Raw genomic sequence first — 11,401 nt, 5'->3', positions numbered from 1 at the left:
AAAATATAATTCAAATAATAATAATAATAATAAAAGAAACCAAACAGTGATAATTATAGGATTATATGATACTTTTTATTAGTCTTTACACAAATATTAAAATTCCAAAGTTACTTATAAATTAAATGAAATAAACTCAATAAAAATAATTAAAAATAAATAAAATTTAAATGAAAAATAAAATTACAACATTCTACATTCTACATTTTACATTCATATATTTTTATTTTCAATTTAATATATATTTGAATACTCTCTGTATTTGTACAGAGAAATCAGATTTTCATAGGAGATTAAGTAAATGGTAAATGGTACATACCATTTTTACAAATTAAACCTCTCAGAAAATAGTAAAAAAAATCTCCACGAAAAGGCCCCGACTTTGATAGAGCGTGAACAACACGCTCTGGAGATTTAAAGCGGAGACATAGGCAATTTAGACGTCAGTGGCGTAGATTGCGATTACGATTGCATTATACGTGGTCTGATACTTTTGATTGGCAGCAGCGGTGAAAAATGTAAAAAAAAAAAAAAAAACTACAGGGAATTCCGTGAATATCGGATCCAAGCGGTGGGGTAAAATAATTTCGCATTGGGGTGTCAGTTAAAATCGGTGGTTAAAACATACCCACGTGGGTGGGATACTGGTTCCCACGTATTATATTATTGTTTTTTAATATAAATCTCTCCCGCCAATGATTTTTTTTTTGTTTTAATATAAATATTGTTGATTGAATTTTAGATTTGTATTCACTTTAAACATTTAAAACTTTTAAATATTGCAAATATTGTATTAAAGAAAATAAAGTTATTTAATTATTAGTAAATTTACACTTTAATCATTCAATTTTAAAAAGTTACAAGCTTATCATTAAACTACTCATACGTTATTTTTTTTTCTAGTCACTAGCATGCTAATTTCATTTATTTAAACTTGAAACCCTAACAAAGAAGTTATTCGATCTCCATCCACCGTCAATGAATGGTCGCTTGACTCCAACATATTCCTCTTTTCAGCAACATTTTCTCCTTGATCATTTGGATTGAATATTTGTCATTTGAATTGATTGAATATGGTATGTTTGACTTATTGGTGTTCGTTGAAATAAGATAATTTTTTTTCCTTTTTTATTATTTTTGTTTGTTTTGAATGCAGATGTGGTGATATTTGATTGTTGGCCCAAGGCAAGAGAGTATGAATAGCTTGACCGTGGAGGTTTTTAAGGGTGAGCGTTCGATCGAATCGAGTGAAAAATTTTTGAATTAATCAAGTTCACGAGTCTTATTTTATCATTCTAATTTAATTTAAATTTTTATTTGAGTCGAGTGAAATGGAATTGGAGTCGAGTCTAATCGAGTGAAATTATTCGAGTTAAATTAAAAAATATACATATCAAATAAAAATATTGTTACAATATAACTAATTCCATGTTAGAGTACATAAATTTGAAACTATATATATTTCAAAAAAATTCAAAGAAAAATAATAAAAATAATAAGATACTTAAGTATGATAAATTTGAATCATTAATTAGGTCCAAAATTATTATTTTAGAAAATTTTAGAATTTTAACTTATATATATATTTAGAACTTTTATATTTTTTAGATATAAATTTTGAAATTTTTATAAATATTTTGAAATTTAAAATTTATTTTGAATTTTTGAAAATTATTTTGATTTTTTTGTAATTTTTGTTGAGAGAGAGATCAATTTGTTTATTTTCAAAGTTATTAGGCACTAAAATAGTATTTACACCAATCTATTATTCAATTATTCAAATTGTGAAATTCAACTCAATTCAAACTCAAAGCTCAAATAAATAAAATTTATAAAAGATTATGAAAATATATAAAGCGGTTCTTAGAGATTAATATATAATAGATAAAGGTTTGGTTTGAGACTTTGAGTGGCAAAAACCTGCAAAAAGTTTAGTGGCCACCATGGAATTAGAAACAAAACTAAGGCACTAAGAAAGTATAATATAGAAAATAAAAACATCTATTACTTAGAAAAATGATTTGGGCACAAAATCCACTTGTTAATTTTATAATATTAGTCAGAAGATGCAGTATATTACTTTATTTATCCTATTAATAAAATCTTTGATTAATTTATTGTTACAAGTTAATTAAATATTAATTCATTTAGAAAATAACTAATGTATCTTCAATTAAGTCACATATTAATAAGGTACTATTTATTAAGTGTTTTCTTGAGTTAATGTCACTTTCAATTGAATCATCAATGAATTAGAAAAATTACGAAATGCTATTCGTAATTAAAATAAGTTATACTATTCGAGGTATTTTAATATTTTTATTTTAATGAAACAAATTAAAATATGCTCGCCAATTAGATTAGTAAAACTTTAAGATTACTATTCAACTAAAACTTCATTTTGATGTTTTCATACATTTTATTTTAGTATGCATAATTTATTACATTATTTTGATAAAAACCAGGTTAAATAATTGTAGTATATTTAATATTATTAATCCGATGTGTTTATGTGTTTAAATTTCATTTTACGTATAATTTAATCTAATTTTTTATTTTAATATCGTACCTATTCCATGTGTTATTATAATTAATTAATTTCAAACTATACGCTTCATTGTTTATTGTATGCTATTTTTAAACAAACATATATTTTCTAAATCCATGGTTTCCACACACATATACGTGTAATTGGTTCTAGTATAGATAATGTCACTGGTTACATTGGTATCACAAGTTAATTTGATATTTACTATTTTAAAGTTGAATTTCAATATTGATTTTTTTCATTAACTTGATAACTTTTTGACATGTTATAGAAAAATGAAAATAACACGTCAAACAATTGGAGTGCATTTAATATTCTTAATATTATTTATTTATCTATTTTCAATCTTTTATTCACAAGTTAAACTATTTTTATTTTAATTTAAATAAATACTGCATATGCATTGTTATTGTTATTAATTTCAAAATTTATGTTATATTATTATCATATGTCATTTTTAACACACTTATATTTTAAACATATTATTTTCATACGGATATGCATATGATAGAACTTCTAGTATCTCATTAATCAGATTTGAAATTTTAAGAGATATTTTTTTGTACAATAATAATTAAAGCATTTCAATCATTATTAATGTATCGTTCAATCACTTTAATAGAAAACAAAAATCATTAAAACGTTAAACCTTTTAAGTTTGAATGTTTATTCCGTTTTATCATTTTGATTAGTTTATAGTTTTGTAACGACACTTGAAACTTTTAATCTAATTAATTAGGAAATAATAAAATATTTAAAAATTAAATAAAATATTTGTTCATCATGATTTATACAAATAATTTATTTATGGGTATTCTATACTATATTTTTACGTCACTTGTATGAATATAAACTAAATCATGACATCAATTACGTGAATTAAAAAATTATGTAAATTTTTTAATAAAAATTAAATCAAGCTTTGATTAAAAAAATTTATGGGTTTTTATATATATGTTATATTAAAATAAAATATTCATATAATTTATTTAGTAAAAAATAAATTTTCAAATTTATTTAATTAAATTGTTTCTCATAAATACGTAATACCAATATATATATGGTTAATATTGTATTCACCATCGATGGAGGAGCTTTAGGATTTAGTACATGATACAAATAAACTTAAAAATTAACTTATAAGATATTTATTAATCTCTTTATTTTATTTACGATAATGTATCAACTAATTTATTTATTTTAATATTCACTCAAAATACATAACAACATTATACCAATCAGTTTTAAACTTCACCGAGAGTCACCAAATTATTTTCCAAATATAGAGAATAAATATAAATAAATTATTTTTGAAAATTATTGAATTTAGTGCTTAATAGTGGAAATTAAAATTCAGAACTTTTTAAAAAATTATTAAAATATTTTAAAAAATTAAACATATATAATATAAATGTTTGAAATAGAGAATTTTCTTATTAAAAAGAAGAAGAAGAAGATATTTCATAGCTTCAATAAGTCAATAATTTTAATTAAGTGAGGGATATTTAACAAAATGCCGAAGAAAGTTACCACTTAAAGAGGACAAAGAAAAAGAAGAAAAAAAAAGGGTAATTATTATTTTATTAATATTTATGATCTTAAAAGGACATTTAATCATTTATTTATGGCAGATCAGCTAACCGACAAACGAGGAGGTCGGCAATTGTCGGCCGGCGAACCAGCTGAGCACAAACGAAGAAATCCAAACTCCAAATTTCAAAAAATCCTTTTTTTTTTTTGTTTTTAAAAATTCTTCTAATTAAACAATTTAAACATTATTCCTTCCCCCCTCTCAAAATTATTCACTCTACTTCACATCTCACAGTTCCCTTTTTTCCTTTTAGTTTCAATTTTAATTCCTCTTAAACTTAAAAAATATATATTTCTCCATTATTATTTCTTCCCATTTACCCTATTTTCAATACCCAAACTCCCATTTTTCCCTTTCCCTCATTCCTTTCTCTTTACTCTGAGTAATTCGCTACTTGGGGCGACGAATTTTCGAATCCAAAAACCTAACTGAACAATAAGATGTGGAGCATCGGAACCCCTTATTCCCTGTTTGGCTCTTCTTTTTTACTCTAAATGTTCTTTTATATGAAGCCTCATTGGCTATCTCCATTTTTCCGGTATGTTCATTTTTCCCAGCCCAAATTCGGATTCAATCTCATATTAATCTTTCTTCACAATAAAATTAAAGTTATTTTCATATCCGATTCCTTTTAGCGGTACCTGACTTTTAAATGGATTTTTTTTTTCTTTTGTAATTACATTTTGGTGTGTTGCTATTTTTCGCATCTCCGTAAGAAAATTCGTATCTTTTCTTTTTTCCTGTTATAAATTATTGTACTTTGCTTCGTCTTTTTATTTACTATGTTTGTGGGTTTTCTGGATTTTGCATTTTTTTGGAATATCGATTAAAGCTGATGGCGATTCTTGTGTCTTGTCTCGTTTTAAAATCTCTGGGTTTTTCATAAGGTCATTTTCTAAACAATCTTAGATTGTTTTTTTTTCTTTTTCCATTTAAACTATATTCTTTTGATTTAACTGTTTCGTTACTTCTGTTGAGAATCTTGAATTTTCATTTGTTTGATGAGATGTCTAAATCAAATTGTTTGTTCTGTCTTAAAACCAATCATAAGTTTTTTATTTTGTTATTATAAGTCTTCTCTACGAATCCCGGTCTTCCTGTGTTTGATGAAATGTCTAGATCAATGTCAAAGCTCGGAATTTTTCTTGTTTCTTTCCTATATGAAGTATTGGTTGATTTTTTTCGACTTCTCAATCATGTCCAGATCACTAGCTTATTCAAGAATGTTCGTATTGCCTTGTGTGCTTCTTTTATGTGGAGCTTTTTTCCTATAATTTCACTTATAGGTGAAGAAATTTTTGGAAAGTATTCATGCATAAATACATACATATACATAAAGTTTGAAGAAATTTTAGGAAATATTGAACTGAGGTCTCGAACTGAGGCTAATATTTCATTTGCTTTGTTGAGGTGCATACTTTTAGTAAAATTGAAGTTTATAAAGTTTTGAGTTCATTGCAATGCAACAAAGAGAGGTTGAGAAATGTTTTATTGCTATTCTTGATGTGGGGTTGTTCTCGAAGTTTTGTGTCAATCGTAAAGGGAATAAAACTTTGGAGTTGTCTATTTAATTTGAACTTTTCTTCTGTTGTTTTTGAACTATTATTTGGTGTTAGTTTATCCTATCTGACTCTGTTCTATTTTTTCCTATTGGATTGCAGTTGATATAGATTTGCATTTTAGTGGTTTCTTGCATTGAATGCAAGATTATGGATATTTCTGAGGTTGAAGAGAACCTATTTGTGGCCAGTGATGCCAAGGTATGAATTTGATAGCATTTGGATATGTTAAATTTGAAGTATTGGAACTAATATTTTCTACACTTGCTGTTCAATTTCTTAATTCTAATTAATTTCACTATAATGGGGATATGCCTGCTAGTTATTATTATTATTATTTGGCAGCAATCATCTCTTAAGTTTATAATGTTTCAACTGTTTTACTTAAAATCGAAGACCTTTTGTTTTCCAGCTAGTTCTTATACTTGAATCTTGTTTTGTTTTTTTTTGTGTGTGTGCGTGTTTTTAGGACAAAGAGATGAAAATTGCTTAATATTAATAGTTTTCTTACTTTTTGATTTTTTCCTTATGTAGTTACATGGCGAAATGTGCAAGATACTATCTGCAATTTATTGCAAAGTCTTATCCATATTCCCTTCCTTGGAAGCGGCACGGCCTAGGAGCAAATCTGGCATTCAGGCCTTATGTTCATTGCATATAGCACTAGAGAAGGCAAAGAATGTCCTTCAACATTGTTCAACATGTAGTAAACTTTACTTGGTAAGAATTTCATTCATGCAAACACAGACGTAGGATATACGCATATATAATTTTATATGTATTCATGTCTATGCTTAGACTTGTTCTTTTAATTGATACATTCACTAAATGATTTTCATTGTTTCGGTTGCTTTCAACCTTTTTTTTTCTCTCTCTTAGTGAATGTTTAATCATGGTGGTATTCATCTCATGTAGGCTATTACTGGAGATTCTGTTCTTTTAAAATTTGAGAAGGCAAAATGTGCTCTTATTGATAGTCTTAGGCGTGTAGAAGATATAGTTCCACAGTCCATTGGATGTCAGGTAATAATTTCCCCTTTCATAGTTTGAGGTTGAAAAGATAAATTAATTTTTGGGCGTATGGGTCTATATTTGCAAGCAGTTTCTCATGTCATTGTGCTGCTGGTGTTTTATCCACATTATTTCAGTGCATCTCTATAAGTCCTGACGCTTGAGGTTTAAATCAAGAAGACTTTAAAACTGTTTAGGAAATATGCAGTGTCATATCCCTCCAATATGATCCTTCCACTGTTGCTTTTCTTTGTATGCTCATAGTATTCCGAATTATTTCCTTCAGATTTTGGAGATTGTAAGTGAACTTGAGGGGACTGTTTTCTCTCTCGATCTGTTAGAGAAGCAAGTTGGTGACGAAATGATCACATTACTCCAGCACGGGAGAAAATTTGATGACTGTAATGACAATAATGAGCTAGAGTCTTTTCACCAGGCTGCAACTAGACTTGGTATAACTTCTTCTAGAGCAGCCCTAACTGAAAGAAGGGCTCTTAAGAAGCTGATAGAGAGAGCTCGTGCAGAGGAAGATAAGAGGAAGGAATCTATTGTGGCTTATCTTTTGCACCTCATGAGAAAATACTCCAAGTTGTTTCGGAGTGAGGTTTCAGATGATAATGATTCACAGGGTTCAACACCTTGTTCCCCCACTGTTCTAGGTTCTCTCGAGGATGGAGGGGGTGGTGGTAATGGCCAGGCATTTGAGCGGCAGCTATCGAAGCTTAGCTCGTTCAATTTCAAGCCAAATATTAGGAGATCTGGGCAGATACCCATACCACCTGAAGAATTACGATGTCCAATATCTTTGCAGCTTATGTATGATCCAGTCATAATTGCCTCTGGACAGACATATGAAAGGATCTGTATTGAGAAATGGCTTGGTGATGGGCATGACACCTGCCCGAAGACTCAACAGAGGCTTCCACATCTCTCTTTAACTCCCAATTATTGTGTTAAGGGTCTCATTGCTAGTTGGTGTGAACAAAATGGAGTTCCTAATCCTGATGGCCCCCCAGAGTCTCTTGATCTTAACTATTGGAGACTGGCATTGTCGGAGTCAGAGACTGCAAATACAAGATCAGTGGATAGTGTTGGCTTTTGCAACTTAAAAGGGGTTAAGGTCGGTCCCCTGGAGGAGAGTGGTACCATTGAAGAAATAGAAGGAAAAGAAGCTGAGAATGAGCATCCATGCGTGCAGGAAGAGGTTTCTGAGCTTAATGTACTAGAAAGATATCAGGATTTGCTATCTGTTCTAAATGAAGAAGAGAACTTGAGGAAAAGGTGCAAAGTTGTGGAACAAATCAGGCTTTTGCTGAAAGACGATGAGGAGGCCAGGATTTTTATGGGGGCTAATGGCTTTGTTGAAGGATTATTGCAATTTCTAGATTCAGCTGTGCGTGAAGGGAATGCTATGGCTCAGGAAATTGGGGCAATGGCTCTCTTTAACCTTGCAGTCAACAATAACAGGTTTGTTTGTCAATTTTTGCATCTGCTTAGTTAAATCCGGTTATAGATATATGTGAGAAATAGCTGCTGCTACTCTTTTGACTCATTAAATGGATACACCAAATGGTCATTGTTGGAGAAAGGACTATCAAATTTATAGGAGGGGAAAAAACATTTCTGTTTTTTTCATTTTAACGCTGTATCTTGATGATTGATTCTCATTATATTAGTAACTGTTGAGCTGAATCTTATTTAGTTTTCTTGGTTTGTTTTTTTCTTAAAAAAAATCAGGAACAAGGAATTGATGCTAGCAGCTGGAGTGATTTTATTGTTAGAGGATATGGTTTCAAACTCCAATGCCCATGAATCAGCCACTGCTCTATATCTTAATCTCTCTTGCCTTGAGCAAGCCAAGTCTATCATAGGCTCAAGTATGGCTGTCCCATTTTTAGTCCAGCTACTTGGAAGTGAAACTGATCCACAGTGCAAGCTTGATGCCCTTCACACTCTTTATAACCTCTCTACTGTGCACTCTAATATCCCCAGCCTTCTTTCTGCTGGCATAGTTAATGGCCTACAGCCACTTGTGATCTCAGGAGACAATGCCTGGACAGAGAAATCTATTGCAGTTTTACTAAACTTAGCTGCAAGTCAAGCAGGAATATCTGAGATGGTTTCAGCCTGTGGTCTCATTAGCGATCTGGCATCTGTTTTGGATACTGGAGAATTGATTGAGCAAGAGCAAGCTGTTTCATGCCTTCTACTTCTTTGTAACGGAAGCGAGGAATGCTGTCAAATGGTCCTACAGGAAGGTGTGATTCCGGCATTGGTATCGATTTCAGTAAACGGGACGACAAGAGGGAGGGAGAAGTCGCAAAAACTTCTGATGCTCTTTCGTGAGCAACGGCAACGAGATCATCCACCAGCAGATGCAAACCTGAGTATAGAAACCATTCAAGATCCAATGCCTGCAGCAACCACGGCTCAAGAATCCAACCCACCATGTAAGTCAGTATCGAGAAAAAAAATGGGGAGAGCCTTGAGCTTTCTATGGAAGAGCAAGAGCTACTCTGTTTACCAGTGTTAAAAGCTTGACAACTATTGTAAATTTCCCGTTGTATCTTCTTTTCTAGTTCTCTCGTCCTATTCCAATGGACGGTACTTTCCCTTTCCTTTTTGGTTTTCTTTCCTTTATTTTTGGGGGTTATGATAGAGAAGCAGAAATGTACAGGCCCTTTGTAATCTATGGATTTTTGGCTTTTTTTTTTCTTTGTAGTTTTTAATAGTACATGTACTTCATGTATGTAATAATTAAGGGTTAGATTCATCTTCAGAACACTTCGTTGTTGCTCCAAGTGAATATTTACTTGTATTTTCCTTTTGGGCTAACGCGGAGTTTAACCATTGTACCATGTTGGTAACATGTACTTAGATTATAAATCTATCTTATAGTTTTAATAGTAAAATAGTTACTGTAGGAGGAAATTAAATATGGTAGTAGTGGAATATGTTTTAGATTTAATCATTAATGAGATATAATAAGCGGATTAGAAGGTAGTCTAAAAATAATGACATTATGTGCTTTGTCATTATAATCTTTTTAATTAATTAAAATTAATTAAGAGTTAAATAATAAAATTTATATAAATTAAATGATAATATTAAATAAATTTTTTATCTCTAATTAATTAAATTAACATTAGAATTTAAATATATGTGAATTCCTTAAATCATAATTTATATTTTATAAAAATCTCTTTTACTTGATTGATTGATTAATACTATAGAATGGTCACCTTCAAGCCTTTCCAAGTTTTGGTTACATCCAAGTCTTTTTATATATTAATAAGTTCTCTAAAAGCCTTTCCAAGTTTTGGTTACATCCAAGCCTTTCCAAGTTTTGGTTACATCCAAGTCTTTTCATATATTAATAAGTTCTCTAAAAGGAAAATTTTAAAGTCAAAGTTTTCTCTAAAATCTCACAAAAAAAAAAAAAAAGAAAAAAATTAAAAGATGCCTTGGACATTTTTAACTGAAGAAAGGAGGATTAAACCTGTTTTAAGAGTAAGTCACAATGACACTTGAAGCAACACAAATTTATTCAATATTAAGTGTAGACAACCTTTAGATTGAACCTCAACTGAAGTGAAAGATCAAATAAATTTTATTTTTAATCAAGAAATCTACTTGGTGTAGCCTGACCAATCAACGGCAGTAGACTGAAATGTGATGACCTACAATATTTAGGGACCCGATATATAAATTTACCATTTTGATTGAAAAGCTTTAGGTGTCGCCTGACAGCTTGGTGGCACCAAAGTTCAAAAGGGTAAATTGCTTCATAAGCCCTTCTTGTTTATTATTTCTTTTTATTTCCTTTCAACACAAAAAATAGAGAGGCCTCTTACCAATTAGTCCAAAATATTTATTTTACTATAAAGTATTTTTGTAAAAAAGTTGATTCCAACTGAAAATTCTTTTAAAGTTAATAAATAAAATGTATCCAATTTTCAAAGTCAATTTTCTATAATTATGTGAAATAATAACTAACAGTTATAAAATTTATATTTATATAAAATTTTATTTAAATTATATTCTGTTGAGTATTGAAAATGTTCAGAGGATTGGGATGATGATTCATACAAAGGATGTGTGGAGAGTCAGCTAAGGTCGTAATGGTGTGGTTGAAGAGTCTTTCTAGATGTTGAAGATATACTTAAAAGAATGATAAGAAAAAAAGTGAAGGAAGAAGAATACCTCTCTTTGAGGTGGGTGGAGGAGAGTCTTTTTAGATGTCGAAGATATACTTAGAAAAATGATAAGAAAAAAAGTGGAGGAATAAGCATACCTATCCTTGAGGTGGGAGAAGAGTATTTATAGGTAGAGGAGAGTCCACTCTCTCGTCCTCAAGTCTTGACATGTATATGAGATAAGTCCAATCACGATCAACCATCTAAGAAGCACTTAGCCCTTAGATAAGTAGTGATGTGACGAGGGTAGGCTGCATATGAGGTACCACGTGCCCCATATGTATAAAAGGGCATGGCACTTATCTTCATGTGTTGTGTTTGCACATTTTCAAGCGTTAGGCAACTTCTTATATGCGCATGGTGATGATAAATGTGGTGGTGAGGTAGTGGCATTAGGTTGTCGTAGCAAGCACTATTATGATGAGATACTTAAAACTCTTACCCCATTCACCGATTAAGGGGTAGGTTATAAAGTAAACATACATTGGCTTGGTAT

General features: G+C 30.2%; 1 protein-coding gene across 4 annotated transcripts; it reads left to right on the top strand.

The window, feature by feature from the left end:
- Positions 1-4,142: 4,142 nt before the first annotated feature.
- Positions 4,143-9,493, top strand: LOC108476404 (U-box domain-containing protein 6-like). 4 transcript variants are annotated; one of them, XM_017778618.2, is made up of 6 exons: positions 4,143-4,677; positions 5,801-5,899; positions 6,233-6,418; positions 6,614-6,721; positions 6,996-8,176; positions 8,447-9,493. In XM_017778618.2, exons 2-6 carry the CDS (start codon positions 5,849-5,851, stop codon positions 9,240-9,242), a joined length of 2,322 nt encoding a protein of 773 aa, XP_017634107.1. In that variant the 5' UTR covers positions 4,143-4,677; positions 5,801-5,848; the 3' UTR covers positions 9,243-9,493. The 4 variants fall into 4 exon arrangements, with proteins under 4 accessions (XP_017634107.1, XP_052881546.1, XP_017634108.1 ...); XM_053025586.1 differs by having other exon boundaries at positions 4,143-5,026; XM_053025587.1 differs by lacking the exon at positions 4,143-4,677 and adding an exon at positions 5,037-5,425.
- Positions 9,494-11,401: the final 1,908 nt, after the last annotated feature.

The sequence above is a fragment of the Gossypium arboreum genome, chromosome 3, assembly GCF_025698485.1.
Source record: "Gossypium arboreum isolate Shixiya-1 chromosome 3, ASM2569848v2, whole genome shotgun sequence".
Taxonomy (NCBI): Eukaryota; Viridiplantae; Streptophyta; class Magnoliopsida; order Malvales; family Malvaceae; genus Gossypium; species Gossypium arboreum.
This window is presented reverse-complemented; position numbering and strand designations above follow the sequence as displayed.